The sequence below is a fragment of the Camellia sinensis genome, chromosome 3 (genome assembly GCF_055761805.1).
Source record: "Camellia sinensis isolate YWXY chromosome 3, ASM5576180v1, whole genome shotgun sequence".
Lineage (NCBI taxonomy): Eukaryota > Viridiplantae > Streptophyta > Magnoliopsida > Ericales > Theaceae > Camellia > Camellia sinensis.
In genome coordinates, this window is record NC_138963.1 from 8,441,548 (window position 1) to 8,467,374 (window position 25,827).

Sequence of the window (25,827 nt, forward strand, 5' to 3'; positions counted from 1 at the left end):
TTTTACCGACAAAAATCAATTTCGTAGTCAAAAGTGAAGCTTTCTGGCTATTAAAAAAAATTTAGTAGCTAAAAGTCAAGAATTGCCGACTAAAATGCAGTTTTGTCGCCCAAAGTAGAGGTTTTGGCGACTAAAATTCAGTTTAGTCGCCAAAAGTGCTATCCTTAGGCGGGATTTAATTCTTTTAGCGACAACACAGAAATTAGTAGCCAAAAAATATAGAATTCGCGACTAAAATTCAGATTTAGTTGCCAAAGTGCTATCTTATTTTTTTTAGTAAATAATTTATTTTTTACATAAAATATATTAAATAAAAATAATTATTTATATATATATATATAATTTTATATTAATACCGGTTAATATAGTATATAAATAATATATGTTGCATTAATATTCATGTGATGTTGTAGTGGCGTAGTGGGGTGTTGGTAAAGGTTGAGAATGTTGGGAGGTAGGTGGCTCGAAACTTGGGAACAACAGAGGCAAATTTTTTTTTTTTTTTTTCTTCTGAAAAATGCTTTTGGCAACTAAAGTTGTGGTCGCCAAAAGATTGGCTATTGGCGACCAAAAGTTTAGTCGGCAAATGTATAAATAAAAAAAAAAAATTCACTATTGGCGACTAAAAGTTTAGTCGCTAAATGTATAATTTCCAAAAATGGAATTGACTATTGGCGACAAATTCTTTGGTCGCTGAAGACCTGTATATTGCCGACTAACAGTTTTTTAGTCGCCAAAGGTATTTGCGACCATGTATTCGCGACAAAACCGGCGACTAAATATTTAGTCGGGGAAAGTGAAAATTCGACATTTGGCGACTAAAAATTTAGTCGCCAAATGTGTGTTTTCTTGTAGTGAATGTTAGAAACATTTTATTGTTTTGGCCTTTTTTTGGTTAATATGTAAGGTGTGTGGTTAATTTGTGTGAGAAGTATGATCTCAATCATCTTTCATAAAATTGGAATAAAAAAATGACTAAATGAAATATATTTACAATTAACTTCCCAATCAATTTTAGAGGATTTGGATTTAATTCTTCCTAATTAATGCAAAGGCAAATCATCCTCTAGTAACTATTCTTCTAGTGCTGAGACCTTGGACTTGAGCTATGAGGCTTTAAAATGTGATTGTGGTGTAAGAGCTGCCATAAGGGTTACCGAGTCTGATAAGCCATCTAAAGGGAGACTGTATTTCATTTGTGAGAAGAGAAATTGTCAACTTTGGCGGTGGTGTACCCCAAAATTTGTGACCATGGTAGAGAGGCTGAGGAATGAGAGAATGCTTGATCAAAATCAAAATATGGAGACTGTAGGACTAAAAGTCAAGAACCAAATGCTTGAGCAATCCAATGCTTTCATGAAGCAGCTTGTTGTGGGTCTGCTCACAATTTGTATTGTTATGTCAGTTGCATTACTCTTCAAATGATGATAGGCGCCGTTTAGAGATACCTGGTGTTTTTGTGTTATGTAGTTTACCATGAACTATTGTACTAAGCCTTATACCCAATGAATGTTGATATGTCTTTCGTAGTTACCATGTATGGTTATTTTGTACTAATATAGCTATTGTAATGCAAGCAATGATGAATGAGTTTGTTTTAAAGATTTTTGTTCTTTCATAGAATGAGTATCCAAGAGGAAACACAATCTGAAAATAGGAAGAACAAAGGAAAATCAAGTCAAGTACCATCCGTTAAAGCTCACTGGGATGCAAAATCAAATGAAATTTTTATTAAGCTTTGTGTTGAGCAAGTGAAGGCTGGACTCAGACTTGGTACACACTTAGATAGGGTCGAGTGGGAAAATATGATAACTAAGTTTAAAAGTATGACTGGAAAAGTATACCAACGAATACAAATGAAAATCCATTGGGATGTGTCGAAAAAAAGATTGGCTTTTATGGAATAATCTGTTAAGGGGTGAGACATGCTTAGGCCGTGATACATTGACTGGAGCTATATCTGCATCTGATGAGTGGTGGACCAAGAAATTAGAGGTAAGTAAATTGCTTAATGTACATATTCTGTTTGTTTTTTGTTTAAACAGACCAAAATTTGTTACTTGAAATTGTTAAATTTTCCTTTGTAATTGTTGCAGAGGTATCCTGATGCTGCTAAATATCGGCGTATGCCATTGCAATTCACTGAAGACTTAGACATATTATTCTCAGATGCAGCTGCTACAGGAGAATGGTTATACACCCCTAGCTCAGGGGTTACTCTGGAGGAATTTCATACCCCACATGATGCTGAATTTCATGATGATGCTGATTTGGAGGTGGTTCATCCTTCTGATTTAAACAAAAAAGGTCTATCAAACAATGATGGTTCATCAAACAAAAGCAGGACAAAGAAGAAATTTTCTAGTGCATCTCTACTTAACAAGACATTTGATCATATAGACAATGTGGTTTAGTCATCTTCAGCAACTTTAACACGAACCTTATCAAGATATCCTTCAATTGCAGAATGTTTGGCGAAATTGCAAAGCATCCCTGATGTGTCCCTGGATTATGAGCTATATGTATGGGCTACCAGATTGTTCTTAAAAGACAAGCGTCATGAGTGTTTCATGACACTTCCTACGGATGAAGTTCGGCTGAGATTTCTGAAGTTGGAGATTGAGATGGAAAAGACCACCACAAGTTATCGCGGCTAATTGTTTCTGAAGTTGGATGTTTCTGAATTTCGTAATTATTTCATGTTTAAGACCTTTATTAAGACTTTTATTATTAATTGTGGGCTGTTATGTTGGACTCATTATTTTTTTCTTTTATTAATATTATGTATGAGTATGTTGGACTTTTATGTTGCACTCATTATTTGGACTTTTATTAATATTCTGTTAGCCTTTAATTATGTTGAACTTTGTTAGTTAAATGGTTGAATGGTTGGTGGGTAGGTGGCATTTATTCTCAAACGCAATTTTTATTAGGTGGATGTCATTTGAATGGTAGGTGGCATTGATTTCAATCTTGCAGATGAATGGTAGGTGAATGGTTAAGACTTATATATATATATATATATATATAAATGTGTTGGCCTCAAGTATCCATCAAATTCGGATATCTCAGCTCTCTTCAAGCAGGTTTTTTGTTGAGGCAATAGTTGAGGTTTTTCTTCTAATTTTGGCCCCTAGGTATTTTGGTAAACAAATCTTATTGTGTTTTCAATAGTTAGTTGTGTTTTTAATAAAAATCATTGTGTGTTCATTTGATTTTTACCAGAATAAACTGTATAGTTCAAGTTTAGCATTCAATTATATATATATATATAGATATGGTGTTATGACATCTGAGCCTACCATGTGGTGAAATAATTTTACACACTGTCAAAAGGCTTGAATGTTTGGAGTAACTAGTTATTAACATGATATCAGAGGAAGAAGGCCCTATACTTCGATGCTTCAGTGATAGTGTGGACTATTAACTTCTAGAGCAACAATTTTGAAACAAAGTAATTTAAACTATGCGGAAAAAATGAAACATCTTGCTTTAATTTCCATGTAATCTATCTGAAATGTTGTCCACATGCTTGTTTTCCTGGGATTTTCTGACATTCTTTTAGTTTTCCTTTTGTTAAAGGGATTACGGTTTAAAAACAATTAAAATATTAATAAATAAAAACACTCATGTCAGTGGTGAAAACACAATGCCATGGAGGTTGATAATTTCATCTCCAAATGTTGTCCTAGATCATGACTTGTGGGTACTGATTTAACTTTATTGGCTAATTTAGACTAACATTTTATCTTCAATTTACTGAAACACTACACTGATTAATGATATCATGAATCATTTAATAAAAATCATTGTTTGTTCATTTCATTCTTGTAATAGTAACTAAGAAGCCGTTAAATGAGTATGTATTTTGGAGATGAGTAATAGTGATGACAATGAATGGAATGATGATCACGATGATGAAGATGCTAAAGATGAAGGCAGCACAGCGCAAACCCAACAAAATAATAATATGCTCTTAGCTATGGCGGCAACAGTTGCAGTGACATATGCAACAAATTATTTGATGAAAGAACCATGTAGGACATCTTCTCTAACAGGGTGGAAGTGGATGGTAGAATTACAAGAAGGGAATTAGACAAGAATATTTGAAAATTTTTGAATGGAAAGAGAGGTATTTTATCAATTGTGTGATCTGTTACAGACAAACTATGGCCTTGAAACTGGACAAAAAGTCTCGTTTCAGGAGCAGGTTGCAATATTTTGTATATTGTTGGCGGTGACATTCGAAACAAGAATGTCCAAGAAAGATTTCAACATTCCGGCGAAACGATTTCAAAATACTTTTAGAAGGTGTTAAAAGCTGTTGCAATGATATCTATTGATTGGGTAAGGCCTTAATCAAGAAATGGTATGCATCCATATATTCGAAGTAACCATAGATATTATCCTTATTTCAAGGTAAATAATTAACTATAAATGAAACTTGGGTGTTACATATAATCAATGTTGGTAGGATATTTCTAATAATCTGTGACTAAAAATATTTGTATTCACTATTTTGTAATAAGATTGTATTGGAGCAATTAACGGAACACACATCAGAGCATATATATCTCCAGATAAGCAACCTCGTTTAATAGGTAGAAAGAGGTATGCGACTCAAAATATAATGGTCGCATGTGACTTTGATATGTGTTTCACATTTTACTTACCAGGATGGGAAGGAAGTGCACACGATACTTGAATCTTCTTAGATACAATTAGGAATCCTAGTTATAACTTTCCAAAATCACAATGAGGTAACTGTTTTATATTTGATTGTTATAGTAAATGCACCACACTCACATCTTCATATTTATTTTTACATTTATAATTGCTTACTTTATTTTATTAATATTTGAAATTTTAAAATAGATGAGTTTTATTTGGTGGATGCTAGGTATCCAAACATGAAATGATATCTTACACCTTACAAAGGAGAGAGATACCGTCTAGCTAAATTTGAACATTGTTAACCCCCCCAAAATGCATAAGAAAAATTCAACCAAGCACATTCATCACTTAGAAGTGTAATAGAAAGAACGTTTGGGGTTTGGAAAGCAAGATGGCCGATGATAAATGATATCCCACCAAACTACAAGTGGTCAACCCAAGTCAAACTTGTTTGTGCAACAATGACAATTCATAATTTCATCCAACGAAGTCAGTCCCGTAATATTGCATTTGACTCTTATGATAAATTCACGGATTATGTGCCTAATGAAGAGGAAGGATTAAGGTCTCAACATGCACGCTATGGTAATCAAGTTGAAGGTAATGACAACGAGATGAGAGTGAGGAGACATAACATTTGTATGTCAATTTGCAGACAAAATTAGGAGTCATCTAATATGTAGGAAGTTTATTTTTATTGCCTTAATTGTAATTTTTTGTATTTTTATTGCAATGACATTTTCTTGTTCCCTTGTGAAGTCAATATTAAAAATAAATAAATAAATAAATAAAAACTTGAGGTCATGTAGAAATGTACCAATATAGGTACTAACTATATTAGTTTCCATTAATAAAATAACTTTTTCAAAATTTAAAGTGAATAAAATGAAAATTACAATTTTTATGTTCATAAGAGCAAAACTGACAATTATACAGCAAAAAGCTATTTTACAGCTTATTTACTAAACACTACTATGCTGTGTAAATTCATAATTCCACAGCTGCACTAAACATGTTACCCGCTTATATTTACAGTTGTAAGGTATAATCTGTTAAACTATAATCTATAATCACTTTCCTACAGTTCTACTAAATGGGGCCAAAAGCGAGGTCACACTCAATCCTTATCATAGATAAAGATTGTGTGGGGATATATTTTCCAAGTACCAACACGTGGCTAAGGTGACGCCGACGTGTCAGCCGACGTGTCGCGTGTCCTGGTCATGATTCCGAGGTTATCTCGGCGAGGCCGAGGTTACCTCTGAAGATATCGAAATCCAAGATAAGCGGATAAGGCACAAGAGTCCTAGAAAAGGGGAAGACTACAGTTGGGAAAGGATAAGACTCTTAGGGAGTTTATCCCAATCCTACTGGGAGTCCAAGATTGATAGTAATCCTAAGTCCATTAGAGCTAGGTTTCTGTTGGGATAATGATTGAGTTAGCTATAAAAGAGAGGCACCCCCGTGGGTCTAAGATACGCAATTTCATATTCTGAACAGTGAGATTTGCATTATTGATTATCTTTGAGAGATATACTGACTTGATCGTCGGAGTGCCTCCGGGTGGACAAACCACCGCCAGAATCTTCTCTTTCTGTTGCAAGTCAGCCAGGTGTCATCTTTTCTGCCATTATTTTCAAGTTGAATACTAAGTTGGGCAGTGTGATCAGAAAACCACTCACACAATTTGGCGCCGTCTGTGGGAACGAAAGGACAATAGATGGCCAGTAACGGACAGAAGGAAAAGATTGGGGACGACACTCCTGCTGGGAGTGGGAGACTTATTGACCTTGATATCACAGGAGACGAATGCAACACAGAAACTCATGACCAGAATCACGGAGTGAGAGACGTCGGCCAAACTGGCGATGCACCAAAGAAACCAGATCGAAGTGGATACTACAACGAGGACGACCTCCAGGTATGGAAGGATAGGTGCCTGCGGAAGGACGAAGAAGTAAAAGAGATGGCAAACAAATTGGCAAACCTGCAGTCGGTCGTCAATTTCATGATGCAAAATAGCGTCATGCAGCCACCATTCCCGTTGCAAGACACGCTGATTCCAGTGACCAATGCCCAGAAGGGAGGGCAGAGAACAATCCTCGTAACCCCTCAGCACAACGGGAGCGAAAGATACTCTCACCGACCTTCTAGGGAAGTCAGACGAAGAGAGTCAAGAAGAGAAGAATCATGGAGGACGTATCGCACAAAGGAGGCAGACCCCAAAAGACATCGGCATGTTCAGGGGTAGGCACTATGCTTCGACACAACTCATGGAGAAGGGTCGAAAAAGACTCACCACGAAGCTGAAAGTAGTGCACTAAAAAGACTAAAAGCAGGAGATAACCGAGCTCCTGGGCGAACGAAGGAGGACTTAAGAGATTACCTCAAGAGGAAGCAACAGAATGCCGACGTCGAGGTAACCCCTACAGATAAGCCGAGGACACTATTCTCAATGGAATTGGACAGGTTTGAGGCACCGAAGAGATTCAGTATGTCGAGGTTTCAAATATACGATGGTAAGTCAGACCCCAACTTCCACGTTGGACTATATTTGAACTCAATGGCATTGTATAGTGGGAACGAGCCGTTGCTCTGCAAAGTGTTCCCCTCATTGTTCGGGGAGATTACATCAGATTGGTTCCACAAACTACCAAAGGAAAGCGTGAAGACTTGGGAAGGCCTGGCCGAGATGTTTGTGGCCAGGTTCGTGACAAACAAGCTGCAGCCATTAAGGGTGGACGCATTGATGGCTCTGAAGATCAGCAAGGATGAAGGCCTTAGGACCTATGCAAAAAGATACTATGAGGTGTTCAATCGAATACCCGAATGTAATCAAAAGGTGGTGGTCGTATCTTTCAAGAACGGCCTGAAAGACAACTATCAACCACGAAAGTCTTTGGCAAAGACATTGCCAAAAAGTATGGAAGAGCTCATGGTGAGAATCGAGAAGTATGCCAGAGCTAAAGAAGACACGTCGGGGACTAAGGAGATAAAGCAAGAGAAAGAAAACGGTTCACCGAAGCAAGGCTGAGGTAACAATGGATCGAGCAAACAAGAGGCAGAACTGAGGGCCACACAAGCAGTAACAACTGTGTTCCGAATCCCGATTCCCAAAGTCCTGGACCAGATTCGGAACCAACCTTATTTCAGAACACTAGCGAAGGCACCAGAAGAGTTTATGGGAAAGAACGTTGGCAGACATTGTGTTTACCACAATGAAGATGGGCACACGACTCAGGGTTGTAGAGCCCTGAAAACACACTTGGAAGAACTGGTGAGGCAAGGCCATCTGAGAGACCTCATCGATGAGGCCAGCACAAGGGAAGAACAGGCAAGATTACCTCAGGCGGCAGCAGCTTCGCCTCCTCCAACACCACAACCTCAGGCAGGAGGACCTCGGGTAGTCAATGTGATTCACTCGAAGGTTAACGAGAACGAAATTAGGGGAGAGATCCAGAAGGTAAAGCACCTGCAACATGTCTGCCAAGTCGGGGAGAAGAGACATCGGGCAGAGGAGCGCCAAGGACCAGTAGTGTCCTTTTCAGAAGCCGACCTTGAGATGGTACAGCATCCGCATAATGATGCCTTGGTAGTATCCCTCCAGGTTGGGGAGTGCCAAGTAAAACGCATCCTGATTGACCAAGGCAGCTCTTGCGACATCATGTACGTTCGATGTTATAAGGAGCTTGGCCTTCACCCAGACGATATAGAGCAATCTAATAGCCCAATGGTCGGGTTCAATGGAACGCCGACATGGCCACTGGGAATAACCAGCTTGGAGGTACAGGCAGGCACCAGGAAGGTAACAACAGAGTTCACCGTAATCGACACACCCTCCCCTTACAACATCATCTTGGGAAGGCCATGGTTGCATGCAATGGGGGTTGTTCCCTCAACACTGCATCAACTATTGCGGTTCCCAACAGAGCATGAGATTGAAGAGGTCAGAGGAGATTAGCTGCAGGTAAAAAATTGCCCCATGGCAGCAATGAAATCCACCTGCAGCATTAGAGAACTAGAAAAGGCAGAAATTGAAGATGAGGACATGAAAGTCCTAGAAGACGTCGGCAAGGAGCCAACCGAGAAGAGCGAAGAGCCACTGAAGAAAATCCTCGTCCAGGATGGGGATGAAGAACACTTCTTTCTTCTCGGCTCGGGCTTAGCCAAAGAAGAGGAAAAAGAGTTGGGAGCTTTTTTGAGAACAAATATTGAGGTGTTTGCTTGGACACCTTACGAAATGCCTAGCATTGACCCCGAGGTCACTTGCCACAAACTGAATGTTGACAGGTCGGCCAAATCTGTAATTCAACGAGCCAGAAAACCGATGTTGATGCACGTCGAAGCAGTAGAGGAAGAAATAGACAGACTTTTGGAGGCCAGGGCCATTAGAGAAGTTCATTACTCGACATGGCTATCCAATATAGTAATGGTGAAGAAGAAGAACGGTAAATGGAGGATCTGTGTAGACTTTACCAGTTTAAACAAAGCCTGTCCCAAAGACAGCTTTCCTCTACCCAAGATTGACCAGCTAGTAGATGCCACTTCAGGGCATGGAAGAATGAGCTTCCTAGATGCCTATAGGGGGTACCACCAGATAGCCATGTACCCCCCAGACGAAGAGAAGATCGCGTTCATCACCCCAAAAGGCCTGTACTGTTACAGAGTAATGTCTTTCGGGTTAAAAAACGCAGGAGCAACTTACTAAAGGTTGGTAACCAAAATGTTCAAATATCTGATTGGCCGAACAGTAGAAGTCTACATCGACGACATGGTCGTTAAGACCAAAGAGCCAGAGGGTCATCTTGCCAATCTAAAAGCAGTCTTTAAAATCCTTAAAACATATCGGCTCCGACTCAATACATCGAAGTGTGCATTTGGAGTTGGATCTGGTAAGCTTTTAGGATACCTGGTGACTAGAAGGGGCATCGAGGCTAGCCCCGATCAGATCAAGGCCATCCTAGAGTTGAAGAGCCCGACGTCAGCAAAACAGGTCCAGATGCTAACTGGAAGGGCCGCAGCCCTGAACAGGTTCATAAGCAGAAGCTCAGAGAAGTGCAAACCTTTCTTCAACTTGGTGAAGAAAGCCACGGACTTTCTTTGGACAGAAGAGTGCGAAAAAGCATTAGCCGATCTGAAGAAGTACCTGACCACAGCTCCAGTTCTTTCGAATCCAGAACCTGGGGAGGAGCTGTTCCTGTACTTGGCGGTTTCAAAACATGTGATAAGTGCAGTACTAATCCGAGAAGAAAAAGGGGAGCAAAGGGCTGTTTACTATGTAAGCAAAACCCTAGCTGACGCAGAAACGAGGTATCTATCCTTAGAGAAATTGGCACTGGCTTTAGTAATGGCTTCAAAGAAGTTGAACCATTACTTCCAAGCCCATAAAATTGTGGTACCGACAGAACATCCATTGAAGTCCCTATTGCAGCACGGAGACTTAACAGGAAGAATAGCCAAATAGGCAGTTACCCTAGGCCAGTATGATCTGGAGTACAGGCCTAGAATAGTAATCAAAGGCCAGGTTTTGGCCGACTTCGTGGCCGAGTTCACGCCAAAATCCATCAAACATCGGGCTCCGTTGAGCCAAGATAAACGATGTCCAAACAAACAAAGGAGAAGCCCAGCCAAAGACAAAAGAGCAAAGGAAAGAGGACAAACTCCGACCCTGTAGCATTTACATCGGCGACTCTTTTCGACTGTTTGTTGATGGAAGTTCAAACCAACATGGAGCGGGGGTAGGAGTGGTTTTGATATCTCCAGATGGACAGATAGTGGAACAGTCCATTCGTTTGGGGTTTAAAGCCTCAAACAACGAAGCAGAGTATGAAGCATTGATTGCAGGACTAAAGCTGGCAGTACAGCAGAGGCAGATAAGGGGGGTGTTTGTTTCAGCTTTTCAAAGCCAACTTATGGCTTTTAGCTTTGAAAAAGTTATGTTGGACTGTTTGGTTAAACTTATTTCAAACAGCTTCTGATTCTAACAACTTATTTTAACTCAAAAAAGCTTATTCTGAGAAGCTGCTCACCCCTTGCTTCTAATTATCAGCTTCTGCTGTGGACATGTTAATTTATGGTTATACTTTTAAATTTTTTTATTTTTTATTTTTTTAAAAATAGAAAAGGACTCAAATGGACTATAGATTATTATTATTATTTTTTATGAGAAATGTAGACAAACAAAAAATAAAAATTAATTGAAAAAGCTATTTCACAGCTTATTTAACAAACACTACTCAGCAACTTAAATCTATAATCCAACAGCTACACCGAACAGCTTAACAACTTCTGATTAAAGTCATAATCTATAATTTGTTAAGCTATAATCTATAAGCTGTTTTAACAGCTATATCAAACGGGGCCAAGGTAATAGTCTTCTGCGACTCCCAACTCATTGTCAACCAGACAACGGGCGAGTTTGCTACCCGAGATGAACGGATGTCGGCTTACGCAAAGGAGGTCATCATGCTGGCAGCCTTTGTTTCAGAACTACCGACTACTTTAGGTTAGCTGAAATGATAACAGCTACGCCGATGCGTTGGCCTACCTAGCTAGTGCAGTACAACCTGGAAAAGCAAGGATAATAACGATCGACTATTTGTCGGGCCCGAGCCTCGAGCCACTATCCACAGAGCATGAAGCAATGTGCATGGACATGGGACCAAGCTGGATGGACGCAATTGTTGCATTCCTGAAAGAAGGGAAGCTGCTACACAATCACAAAGAGGCACACAAGATCAGATTAAAGTCGGCAAGATTCAGTTTGACAGTAGAGGGGCATCTCTACAGAAGGTCCTTCACTAGACCCCTTTTAAGGTGCGTACATCCTTTACAAGTTGAAGATTTTTTATATGAAATTCATGAAGGCATTTGTGGAAGCCACGTTGGGGGCAGATCACTCGCCCATAGGGCAATCACCTAGGGGCATTGGTGGCCTTACATGCAGAAAGATGCAGAAGCCTATGTAAAGAAGTGTGAACAATGCCAAAGGTTTGCACCTCTGATACACGAGCCAGCAGCAGACCTGAACCCTGTATCCAGTCCTTGGCCATTTGCCCAATGGGGCATGGATCTCGTCGGGCAACTGCCCCAAGCAACTGGACAAAGAAAGTACTTGCTGGTAGCAACAAATTACTTCACTAAATGGATAGAAGCTGAACCTCTTGCCAAGATCCGAGATGTGGACGTAAAGAACTTTATTTGGAAGAACTTCATTTGGAAGAACATTATCACCAGGTTTGGGATTCCAAGAGCAATTGTTGCAGACAATGGAACTCAATTTGACAGTAAGCTAATCAAGAACTTCTGTGCAAAGTTCAAGATCAAGAACTACTTTTCAACCCCAAGCTTTCCACAAAGCAATAGACAAGCAAAAGCATCCAACAAAGTAATTTTGGATGGGATAAAGAAGAGGCTGCAGGCAGCGAAAGGAAAGTGGGTAGACGAATTGCCCAATGTACTCTGGGCATATCAGACTACGCCGAGAAGATTAACAGGGGAATCCCCCTTTTTCATGGCTTATGGCATAGAAGCAGTCATTCTGCTGGAGGTCGGCATCCCTGGGATCAGAACCCAGGGGGTAGAGAACGGGACTAATGATGTACTCCTAGCCCGAGATCTAGATCTTCTAGAAGAACGAAGGGAGAAAGCTGTAATTCAGCTCGCAGCATACCAGCAACAGCTTGCCAGAGCTTATAACAAGAAGGTCAACCCAAGGGAATTTCAGATTGGAGACCTTATCTTAAGAAAAGTCGTTGGCAACAAGAAGGATTCCAGAGAGGGCAAGCTTGGCCCAAATTGGAAAGGACCCTACAGAATCATCTCGGTGCTAGGCAATGGGGCATATCAGCTTGAAGATAATGAGGGCAAAGAGTTGCCAAGACCTTGGAACACTTGCAATTTGAAATTTTTCTATCATTAGAATTCCTTTGTTCTTTTGTCATTTGCCGAAGTAAATAAATAAGGATTCAGCTTGGTTTTCTTTTCAAGATACTTGACATTGTCTATAGAATGCATATATAATAAGAACCCAAGTAGAACTCAGGTTCACATTAGGGGGCAGGGAGAAGAAGAATATGTTTAACATTTGTTGAAATTTGTGGACAATTTACAAGTTGAAGTTAAACCGAAATCATTGTTTAACACTTGTTGAAATTTGTGGACAATTTACAAGTTGAAGTTAAACCGAGATCATTGTTTAACACTTGTTGAAATTTGTGGACAATTTACAAGTTGAAGTTAAACCGAAATCATTGTTTAACACTTGTTGAAATTTGTGGACAATTTACAAGTTGAAGTTAAACTGAAATCATTGTTTAAACTTGTTGAAATTTGTGGACAATTTACAAGTTGAAGTTAAACCGAAATCATTGTTTAAACTTGTTGAAATTTGTGGACAATTTACAAGTTGAAGTTAAACCGAAATCATTGTTTAAACTTGTTGAAATTTGTGGATAATTTACAAGTTGAAGTTAAACCGAGATCATTGTTTAACACTTGTTGAAATTTGTGGATAATTTACAAGTTAAAGTTAAATCGAGTTGATGTCTAACACTTGTTGAAATTTGTGGACAATTTACAAGATTGAAGACTAAGGTTAAAAACTTGTTGAAATTTTATATTTACAAGGTGAAACCAAGATTACGCCGAGAAAGGTAGTTAGGTACTTGCCGAGATAAATCATCAGTTTGTACAACCGAGGTGTGTCACCCTGAGAAGGTTGCACAAGGATTGAAGTGTATATTGAAGATATGTAAGATATTCTAAGAATAAAAGCATACAAGGCAAACATGCAAGCATTCAAAAGCAAAAGAGTTGTATTAAGAGAACGTCGACAATGTAAAGAGTTTTACACTACTTCAGAAAGAAAACATAAAACTAAGGCTCCTCAGCAGTAACAGTTGGTTGAGTTTGAAGTTCAGACGATTGTTGAGAGGATGCCTCGGCAGCCTTTTTTTCCACGAGCTCAGCATCAATTTGGGCAAGGGTTTCGTCAAGGCTCTTGTCGGCAAATGTGACGTCGGCTAATGTCTTCTTAGGAGCAGCATCTTTGAGAATCTCATCACCCTCTTCATCTTGAGTCAAGTCTAGGACTTGCTCACTCTGAAAAGGGGACTTGGCTCCATTAGCATCCTTTGGCTTTCTCACCAAGGTCTCTTCCTCAGATTCAGAGCCATCATCAGATTGTGCTGAAGTTGGAGTTGGAGGGAATGGAAGATGAATGGCGTCGACGTTTCTCAAAAGCGAGCCCTTAGGGACATTAAGCTTTTTTAGAAGGGACACCCAACCAAGGGTGAAACCCTTGTTGCATGCCTCCTTCACTTGCTTTTCGTAGGCCTCCGTGACATCGGCCATGCCCTGGGCATACACCTTCTCGTTGGCATCCTTGATTTCAACCTCTTTGATAGCCAAGGCCTCCTGCAGCTCTTTTTGGGCCTGGACCATCTTCTCCTCGGCCTCTCTTTTTTAGGACTCAGCAACCTTCCTAATGGCCTCAGCAGAATCAAACTTCTCTTCGGCATCGGTCTGAGCCTTGATGGCAGCTTCGGCATGGTCCTCTAACTTCTTCATTTTCGATTGAAGGCTTTTGTTGGCTTTTTGAAGAGTAGAGAACTCCCTCTTCATCTCGGCCAACTTCTCTCGATTTTCAAAAGATTGAACAGAGAAAGAATGGACATGCTGGATGGCTTGAAAAAACACAAGACAAAAGTTATTGCAAAATCTTCTAAAGTACAGGAAATGGAAAAATTGCCAGGTAAGGGCACTCACTTGAACAAAACGTTGAAGCATCAGAGCGTAATTTTCATACTCGCTCAACTCGGCGTTTCGGTCATGATCGCCGAGGAGAAGCAGAGCAGTACTGAGGGCTACGCCGACGTTAATGTCCTCAGCGCTATCGTTAACCATGACTGGCTTATCTTCCAAGGTAATTTTGAGGGTCTAGGGGGCATTAGGCTTTTTAGACCCCGAGGTCGTTGCAGAAGATGACCTCGGCCTTTTTGATTTGGTAGAGTCGGATGGAAGTGTTTCGGCGGACTTCTTCGCAGGGACAGAGGCAGTTTTCTCACTCAGAGCCAGTTTGGAAATTGGCAAGGTATCCTCAGAATCGATCTGAGGCACCTTTGCCTTTGGCTTAGCCTTTTTGATTCGTTTTGGTTTTGAAGGAGGCTGGGTTTGTGTTGGCTGAGCGTCAACATCAGTTGAAATGTTAGCCAGGAGATCTTTGGCAACTAGTTTTGGGCGACCCATCTCGGCAGAAGAAACTGTTCGGCGTCGACGGCGGCATTGGGATATTGGAATCAAGTATGGAGCCGAGGTTGACGGTTGCTCAGCTGGATCAGAGGTTGACCCTTGGTCTGTCTGAGATGTGGACGTGGTTTGTGGAGTTGTGGCAGAGGGTGAAAAAAGGCTTTTCTTCTTTCTCATAGGGACGTCAGGCAGAGCTGACTTGTATGTTGGAATAAAATTGAGAAGCAGAGGCACCTTCCGTTTATGGATTGGCAAGTCCAAAAGTCTCTTCAAATCCTTGCTGGGAATGAAAGATTGGCGAAAGTTTTTTGGTAGCTTAGGAACAGCTGCAAGAAAAACAGACATTAAGAAATAGATGAAGTATGAAAGACTTTAAAAAACAAGTAGGTATGAATGCAGGGCTCTTACCATTGCCCTCTACATAGACTGATCGAAGGAGAGGGAAGAGATGGAGGTCTTCATCTAGGGCGAACTCCCAGTTCCCCAAAGTAATGAAATAATCATTCCCAGCTCCCTTGCTGGAGTCAGGGAGGTCGGCAACGATTTTATATTCAGTGGACCTCGGCTTGAGGCTATGATACCATTGATGGTTCGATAGGAATTAATGGAAAGTTGCATTGGGTTTAATTTGTAATAATGAAGTATTTCACGGAAAAGGGTGTTGAGTGGGAGCCGAAGTCCGCACTCAATGAAGGCTACCACAGGGAAAGGCATGGAGTCATCATCCCCAGCCAACCTCAGATGGACGTCGGCTGGGATTTCAAACTCTTGTCTAAAGAATGTTAGTTTGGATGGGGTGTCTACCCTATGTTTCCACATACCCATGATATCGGCTTAATCAAAGGGGTTGGATTTCAGAAGATATTTTGAAAGGGTTATTGGGACCTCGGCAAACACTTAGGTAAATACAGGTTTCAGTTTTTTCCTAGATTGTGGGTTTTACAGACAAATCCCAAACCTAAGTCTATGGAAACGAAGATTGAAGGCACAAATCTGGAAAAGACACAAAAAATAGAAAACAAGAACAAGTTTCAGAATCAAGAACAAAGATGGGCTATCAGGAACATAGTGCGTACAAGGGGTACAAAGTACAAGAAAATGGTGAATAATGCGTGTATTCAAGACATAGGCAAGGGCAAAATCGTGGAGTAAACACACTCAGATATGAGATTTACAAATCGAATGTTTAAACAAAGCAGTAATGGCAACAAGTAGTGAAGAGCATCAAAGAATTGAAAACGAAAGGAACAGTGGCTTACCAGAGAAAGTGAAACCGGTATGAAGATCGCCGAAGTCAGGCGACGGTTACGGAAGTAACAGAACGGCGAAAACTTCACCAAGAGGGAGGAATAAAGGCAGTTGCAGAGCTTGAAGTCTGGAACAATGGCGGATTCAAGAGAAAAAAGTAAGAAAGAGAAAAAGCAAAAGTATCGAATGAAAGGTGAAGAAATGAAAAAAAAGGGAAAATTTTTTGTTAAAACTTGAAACGACGGCAAAAAAGGGCAGTTAATGCGCCTAGAGCAGCAAATGCGTCAGACGGCGTACGCAGGCGCAAGATGGCTTACAAGCGCGTCACAGGCACGATTAGGGGTGCAACTCGGGCGGGTTCGGTCGGGTTGGGAGGTTATCCAAGCCCAGCCCAAGTTGTGCTGAGACTTGCCCAAGCCCGCCCAAGCCCGAATTGTAACCCGAGATTGTCTGCCCAAACCCGACCCAAGCTAAACCCGAGTTGCCCGAATTGTAAATGAATTTCAGTTTTTTTTTTAATTATTTTTTCATTATAGAAAATCATTAATACCATCAAATCAAATAATTTATATAATGTAAAAGAGATGCCACTATAGTAATCCTTACAATTTATGAGTGGAAATAAAAAGAAAAAAAGTAAGATTTTATGTTATTTGTATATATAATATATATTCAATATGATTTAATAATATAAATTACTTTAATATCATGTAATGACTAATAATTTATATTTATAGTTAATATTTAATATTTTTATATATCTATATATGTATAATTCGGGTTTCAGGTTGCTCGGGTTGCTTGACATCTTTGCCCAAGCTTGTCCAAATTTAATTCGGGCTTCTAAATTTTTGCCCAAGCCCGTAACGAATTTGAAAATATTTTGTCTAAGTCCTAAAAAGATTCGGGCTGGGCTCGGGTTGCTCGGGTTGAGCCCGCCCAAGTTGCACCCCTAGGCACGATCCAATGAGGATAAGACGCGTGAATGAAACGATTGAATAGTGATGCATGACAGCTCATACGAGTGAAGGAATTCACTGGAATTCTTGATTAAGGGACACATGTCGGCCTTAAATAATGATCTCGGCTAAAATAATTTAAGCCGACATACTGGTAGGAAGGAATGATATAGGTTCCATCACCTCAGAATGCCGAGGTAATAGAACCTAGAGGGCAGTTGTGAGAATATATTTTCCAACTACCAACACGTGGTTAAGGTGACGCCGATGTGTCAGTCGAGGTGCCATGTGTCCTGGTCATAACGCCGAGGTTTTCTCGGCGAGGCTGAGGTTACCTTCGAAGATATCGGAATCCGAGATAAGCGGATAAGGCACAAGAGTCATAGAAAAGAGGAAGACTACAGTTGGGAAAGGATAAGACTCTTATGCTGTGTTTGGTTGAGGGATTTGAGGATGGATTTGGAAAGGGAAATAGAAAAGGTAGGTGAAATGTGAAAAAAATATACCTACATTTCACATAGTTTCACACACCTTTTCTCTTTCCTTTTCCAAATCCCTCTCTAAATCCCCCAACCAAACACAGCTCCTGTTGGGATAAGGATTGAGTTAGCTATAGAAGAGAGGCACCCCCGTGGGTCTAAGGTACGCAATTTCATATTCTGAACAGTGAGATTTGCACTATTGATTATCTTTGAGAGATATACTGACTTGATCGTCGGAGTGCCCCCGGGTGGACGAACCACCGCCGGAATCTTCTCTTTCTGTTGCAGGTCAGCCAGGTGTCATCTATTCTACCAGTATTCTCAGCTGAATACTAAGTTGGGCAGTGTGATCGGAAAATCACTCACACAGATTGATTATTTACTCATTATCTAAGAATTTTGTTTAATTATTTCTTTCTTTCTTTATGAGTTTATATAGTTGAATCTTCTACCGATTGACAAAGCTATATACAAAATTGTTTTTATTCACATAAGTGGTTCTTATCTTATCATACTATTTTAGCAATATCTCTTTTTTCTTTTTTCATATCTAAAATTTTACAATACATGTATCTTTTATGAGAAAAAAATTAATTTGTATAATATTTTTCTTAAGCTTTTGAAGCATGAGACCAAGTAAATTGGAGCTATAAAAAAATCAAAATTTAGTCAATCAAATCCAGTTTAATAACTATAGGGACAAATAAAGTTCATATTCACTTGCAGTTTTGGAAAAAATTGGGGCTAGCTTGACCAACACTTTGAGAAAGACAGGGATAAAAGAAAGAAGGCGTTGGTTACGATTAGAAGGACTATCTAATGAGGGCATTTTCTGCATTTCCTATCATTCAATCCTTAACTAGGGGAAGTCTCACTTCACTATACCTCCCTCCTAGAGACTTGTATATATATAATGATTCTTTCAAGAGATCATATGTAACATTTTATGGTTGCACCTAAATAAAGTATATAACATTGAATATTACTCTCTCACCCTAATTGAACTGACATTTTTTGTATTAAAAATAACATTTTTTAATGAGTGTTCTTAAGGGCGGAGAGGTGTCTGCTCTTTAATGAACTTATTTTATATTTATTTTTATGATATAAATCGTTCATTTTATAAAGCTCGTCAAATTATTATACACGGACAATATGAAATTAAAAGTATCGTTATTTATATGATCGAATCATATTTTTCTTTAAAAGAATGGATAGTATTTGTTTTAAAAAATGAAAAATTATTCTTAAAATCATATTTGATATTTTTTTTAATACAAAAATGATCTGATTAGATGACACTTTTATTTAATTTAATTTTATTTATATTTATTTATCAAATTATGGAGATGGACCCAAGGTAAACCCTACCAAAAGCATAATCTTGGTGCACAACAGGGTCACTTGCTAAAAAATCTAAAATTATTGTATATTTTTAGGGCATGTTTGTTTTGCTCCGTAGGATGGAAGGGATTAAGAGCCCGTTTGTTTTCAGAAGTAGAATGGAGAGGATTCATAGTGAGGGGATTGTTAGTGAGAGGATTGATAGTGAGGGGATTAATAGTAAGGAATTGTTAAATTATTTTCATGTAAAATAATAAAACAAATAAAAAAATATAAAAAATTAAACATTAATATTTTTAAAAAAATTTCCAATATATAAAAAATAAAAATAAATAAAAAAATTTCTAATCCCCTCACTATTTTTCTAATTCCATCTCTATTTCCTCCTTTCCAATCCCCCTTCCAAGGCCTTTACTAATACTAAGGGATTAGAAGTCCCCTCCTCATCTCTCAAAACAAACACTCTTAATCCCCTCACTATCAATCACCTCTCAAAACAAACATGACCTAAGGTCATGCTTGATTCACAAAATTAATAGTGAAGTATTAATAATCCTATTAAATTAGTGTGGTATTCATTATCCAATTGGATTAATAATCTCACCCCTACCCCATTATTAATAATCCTATACCAAAATGTTTAAATAAACATAGGATAATTGGACCTACGGATTAATAACCCCAATCCCATACTCTAATCCACCCAATCAAACATGCCATAAGGGGATAATTAATCTTCCCACTCATGACTCCAATTAAACATTCTATAGGTAGGTCCCACAGATTATGAATCTAATTTCTCTCCCTAAAGAGCCAAACAAACATAATCTTAATAAAAGTGTTTGTTGTAAAGGATGTAACAATAGTTTTAAGTTTTGTTAATCCATGTCTTAAGTTTACTTGTTAAGAATAACCTAACATTAATTATAAGCAAATAGAATTGTCATACGGATATGGCCTTCATTTTCAGGGGATGTATAATTTTAAGAACATCATTACTACATTATTCTACGAAAATAAGTTTTTCTGTAAAAATTATGATGGTGTTTGGTTTAATTTTGAAATCACGATTTCAATCAAAAAAATTTAAATTTTTTTTCAAAATTCATAATCAAACACATAATTCAAAAATCTTTTAAAAACTTAAAACCAAACTTTTTTCAAAACTCTATTTAAAAAAAAAATCAAAAAAATATTTTTATATTTTTTTAAAATTATTTTTAGAATCATGATTTGAGTGTGCATTCATGTTTTGAGTTATGAGTTTTGAGTGGAATTTTTTAAAGTAAAAATTTGTTTAGTTATGAGTTTTGAAAAGAGTTTTAAGTTGTATGTATTTTGAAATTTTTTGGATTTATTTTTTTATATGTTTAAAAAATTTCCTAATTTTAATTTTTTAGGATAAATATTTTATGTTTTAAATATTTATTTATTTATTATAATGTGCACTGTATTTCATGGCTGTATTTGTTTTAAATATCTTAAAATTTTAAAATTTTTATTTTTTATTTTAAATATATAATTTTTATTTTAAATATTTTTTATTTTTTATTTTTTATTTTAAATATTTTATTTTATTTTTTAAAATTTTTATTACTTTTTTTAAATATTTAATTTTTTAAAAAAATTAAAATAATTTGGATCGCCATATATATCTAAATCATAACATATTATTTGGCCAATACTTTAAAAAAAAATAACAAAAATTATTTTTTTTGAAAAAGAAAAAAAATAAAAAATAAAAAATAATTTTAAAGAAAAAAATACAAATTTCTTTTTTTCTTTAAAATTGTTTTTAATAGAATTTTGAAAAGAGTTTGGTTAAGACTTTTGAAAAGAGTTATTAAATTGAATCTTGAGTTATATACTTGGTCATGAGTTTTGAAAATAGTTTTTTGAATTGAATTTTGAGTTATGTGTTTGGTTATAAGTTGAGTGTGCAGTTGTGTTTTGAGTTTAACATATTAAAAAAAATAAAATATTTAAAATTAAAAAATAATTTAAAAAATATATATATATATATTTAAAATTAAAAAATAAAATTATCTTAAACATTTTTAAATATTTAAAAAAATAAATTTCAAAAATTTCAAAATACAACTCAAAATTCAAAAACTCAAGGTACAACTAAAAACTCTTTTCAAAACTGACTCTTTTCAAAATTCAGAATTCAAAATTCAAAACTCAAAACTCTTTTCAAAACACATAATCAAATAAATTTTTTTTTCCTCAAAACTCAATTCACAGCTCCACACTTAAATTATAACTCCACACTCAAATCATAATTTTAAAATTAAACCAAACGAAATTTTCCTTTTCAAAATGATAGTAACAATTCTCTCCATGAATTGATTTGCTTGTATTTGGGGGGTAACCATTTTTGCAAAAAAGTCAAAAAGTCAGTATAAATTGTCACATCACTCTCTCTATTTTTTTGTATATTTTTTCGTAAAAAGTCAAAAAGTTACTAAAATAACATGTTCCCAAACGAGAAGAGTTCGTTTGGGATGTGGGTTGATGTCACGCCCCAAAATTTGGACAATTAAATATTAAATTAGAACCAAATCCCAATCAATATTCCATCATCCAAATCCTAAGAGTGAAACAAAAATCTAAACATTCCCATCACCACAAGGTTTAAATAAATTTCTATCCTCAAAAGATCATAAGAGATAAAAAAAAAAAAATGAACAAAACGCTAACCAAACTATCTATCATAAATTCATAACTAACATTAAAGTAATAATACGTAGTTAAAATAACTTAAATAATGTATGGTTACAAACCATGCCAAATTATCCCAATACTAAAGTCAATAACAAAAAAAAAATAAATACATAAACTAATATCAACCATAAGCTCAAGAAAACAAAAGAAATCCAAATGACATGTCCTACAATCATAATTATTTCTTGTCACCACCATAGCTTCAACTAATCCTGCAAAGGAAGCTCGACTGCGATCAAACAGAACGCACCCGAGTTGCCAAAAGACAAAACGGGTCAGTATACAGGTATACTGGTATGAGAACAAGATTTAACTCCCACGTGTCCACCAGACACAAATAAAAATACATTTAATTCTTTTTACGGGACAAGACAAGTAGTTCTATCCGCACTGAGATGAATGAGTAGTTTCTCGAGATACGGTGGCATTTAGTTTCTTGCTCGTACACAATGAAATATAAATTGAGTATGAAATAAATAAAATAGAAATAAAAATATGGTGAGTTAGCCCTGCAAAAAATTAGTAAGACCCACCATCCTGCAAAAAAAATAAAGTTAGTATAATTTAATCATAAGCAACTTGCTAAAGAAGTATAAAAATGCACCGTTTTGTACTTAAAATAATTCGAATTGACCAAAACTCAAAGAACAAAAGTTGTACAGAATCAAATTTCCTAAAAGATAGCGCAAACGAATTTAGTAGAAACTAAACAGGTTGAGAGAAAAACTTGATAGAAGAACCTAGACAGATTTCAACCGAAAAAATCTGAAGCTGAAAACGAACAAAAACTGCCCTAAGATGAATTTTTTCGGAAAAGTTCAAAATATGAAGAGTATTTAGAATAATTTTTTACTTCAGTTTACGAGAAACCAATAAAAATGAGCTCATTTTGTGGGTTAAAACAACCTCTAAACTCTACATTACTAAAAAGAATTAAAATTACAACAACCAAAATCATCCAATTATAAATTTTAATTGATCTTTTTAATAAAAAGTTAAAATACAAAAGTTGTCTAGAATCTCGTATACATGCCTCTACTCAAATTTCATAATTTATCGAAATCGATTACTATTTTTCAAGATGTGCAAATCAATGCAATTCACACTATACTAATAAACTCATAATTAAATTCTTTATACCTTAACTCCACCACTTCGGCCTCCACTTTCGGCCTACTCATATATCCCATGTGCCTCCCCATATACCTAACACCCTAACACGGCTCCGAAGCCAAACTTGTACGGGGATATCGTCCCAAGTTTGACCCACAAGTTTGACCCACACTCCTCGGATGGTTAGCATATACGTACGCGCGTAAATCAAAGCACTCGTCTATGCATGAGAACGAGGCAACAATATACATATACAAAATATTTCACTCATGAGAACAAACATAACAATGCCAAGCTTAAGACATTCAAATAAATCTCCTAATCCTCATTTTTTTTTATACATTCTTTCTTCGCAACACTCAAATAAAATAACAATCCATGGAGTCATGGTGGAATATAAGGAATTTATTTATGAGTTCCTAATTAATTTTAATTTCATATAACCATGAGTGTGATTACAACCATAAAATAAATCCATATAAAAACTTAAACCTGATATACACAACTAATCAAAATAATTAAAATCAATCGATCAACTAAAAATTCTAAACCTTACATACACAACTAAACAAAATAATTAAAATAAAACAATCATCTAAAAATCCAAAACCTTACATACACAACTAATTAAAATAATTAAAATCGATCAATCATTTACATGCAAATATGAAATCAATTTAATATCAAATAAATAAAAATAAATAAATAAAAATAACGAATTAAATATAAATCAAAGAAAATCGGTTTTGTACTCACAATTATTTTTTAAAAATTAAAACAATATTTAAAAAATTAATAGAGCCACCAAAATAAAACCCCAATTTTTTTTCTTCCCGCCCTTTCCTCTTTTCCTCCCGCCGCTCTCTCTCTCTCTCTCTCTCTCATTCACGGCTGCTGCTTTTTTTTTTTTTTTTTTTTTTTTCTTAATTCTTGTTGCTGCAGCCCTCTAAAACCCCAATTTTTTTTCTTCCCGCCCTTTCCTCTTTTCCTCCCGCCGCTCCTCTCTCTCTCTCTCTCATTCACGGCTGCTGCTTTTTTTTTTTTTTTTTTTTTCTTCTTAATTCTTGTTGCTGCAGCCCTCTAAGCCTAGTAACCTAATTGACATATTATACTATAACATCCTTTTGTTTGGTTGTTTTTTTTTTTATTATATATTATTATATTATACAAATACAATATATATAAATATATTATATATAATGAACACACACACATATATATATATATATATATATAAAACACCTTTTATATACATATATAAAATATATATAAATATTCAGATTAATTATATATAATTAAATATCATATTAAATTAATTAAATATCACATTAAATTCTCATATAACCACACAATTAATAAAGTTAAAAATAAAATAAGATAATAATAATAAATAAAGGCTTACGAAAAATCAGGGTCGCTACAGTTGGCTTTTTAACGTTTTGATTATTTTAGCCTGAGGTTAAAAAGTCACGTATGTGATAGACTTTTTGACTTTTTTGACTTTTGTGAGAGAAAAAATGAAATGATTATGAGTTGGATGTAACATTTTGAGGTGCCTCTATTTACACATCACGTTTCATCTCAAGGCACACCTTTAGTAATTTGATAAATATAAAATTTGCTCAATACACACCACAATCTTCCATCTTTATCTTTACTCACATACTTCACTCACATCTTCCATCTTTACCCTTACTCACTCACACACCCCACCCATGATCTTCTATCTCCGCCTTAATTCTCTGTTTCATCAAAGACGTCGGTGGAAACAACTCCACATTAGAGATACAGGAGGTGAGAATTCTCATTTTGCTTAGATTTAAGGGTTTTATGTACGTTTTTCCATTGCCATGAGCATTGTATATGAATGTTTGATTTTACAAACAGTGGCATTGTATATAAAAGTTTTATTTTGCAAACCGTTCGACACTGGTCTGTCGAACATTAACCTTTTGTCTAGAATGTTTCTGTCGAACAAATTCAATATGTTCGACATTTTAGTAAAATGTTGAACAAGTTCAATATGTTTGAAATTTGAGTGTCGAACAAAATTGAATAGTCCAACTCTGTACTTCCTAATGGGTTTATCCTTCACTGTTTTCTGTTTCATTTTCAGAAATGGATGACCCTTTGCGTATTCCACCCATCACCTCAGAGAGACGACATTGTACATTAACAAATCCTGCTTGTGGCCGAGTTCGAGGTCAAGGTTGAAATCGGGGTCAGGGTAGAGGTCAGGGTGATGAGGGTTTTTGGTTTTTGTCTTAGAGTTTTTGGATTCTTGAGAGAGAAGAAGATACTTAAGTAACGTTTGAGATACTTGGTGTGTATCGTATTCATTATTGTCCTTTATGGTCATTTTACAAAAAATGTGTATCATAACCCTTTGTCTTTTGTGGTCATTTTACATAAGGTTAATATTATAATAAAAATTAAACCAATTAATGATGTGCCTTGAGAGGAAAGATGGTGTGTAAATAGAGGCACCCGACATTTTGTCCTATTTGGCTAAAATAACTTATTTTGTCTTATATGACTATTTTAGCTCCAAGGGGCATGCCAAACGAATCCGAAGCTAGTTTTATTCTATTATTGGATCTGGGGATGCTGCTGTGCGATCTGTTGTGAGTCTGTGGAGGCTTTTTTCGAGTCTTTTTTGATAATCTAAACCATTCATATTATAAGGTTTGTTGAATAGATCATTCATGCAAAAAATCAAATTGATTGGAAATCTATAGCTTTATAACAAGGGCACATTTGTTTTTAAAAAAAATAAACAGTTGACATTATCTTGATAATTTTTGTAAAACAATTTGAATCTAATCATGGGGTTACGGATTTCTGATTAACTTGATTTTTTGCATGGATGATATACTCGACGAACTCTATAATTTGACGGTTTGAATCATCAAAAAGGACTCAAAAAAAGCCTCTACGAACTCACAGTAGATTGCTGCTCCCCAGATCCTTAATTGATATTGATGTTTCTTAGACATCATGGAAATAATTGGCTATAGATGATCTACAAGATC

The 25,827-nt window shown here is 36.5% G+C and overlaps 1 protein-coding gene across 1 annotated transcript; it reads left to right on the forward strand.

Moving 5' to 3' along the window:
* Positions 1 to 490: 490 nt before the first annotated feature.
* On the forward strand, positions 491 to 2,817 carry LOC114310204 (uncharacterized). The gene is made up of 2 exons (XM_082918998.1): positions 491 to 1,995; positions 2,097 to 2,817. Exons 1-2 carry the CDS (start codon positions 1,873 to 1,875, stop codon positions 2,412 to 2,414), a joined length of 441 nt encoding a protein of 146 aa, XP_082775124.1. The 5' UTR covers positions 491 to 1,872; the 3' UTR covers positions 2,415 to 2,817.
* The last annotated feature ends 23,010 nt before the right edge of the window (positions 2,818 to 25,827 follow it).

Coding starts and splice junctions, on each gene's coding strand:
- LOC114310204 (XM_082918998.1), top strand. CDS start 1,873: ATGTGTCGAAAAAAAGATTGGCTTTTATGGAATAATCTGTTAAGGGGT. Junction 1,996..2,096: donor GGTGGACCAAGAAATTAGAG/GTAAGTAAATTG, acceptor TAATTGTTGCAG/AGGTATCCTGATGCTGCTAA.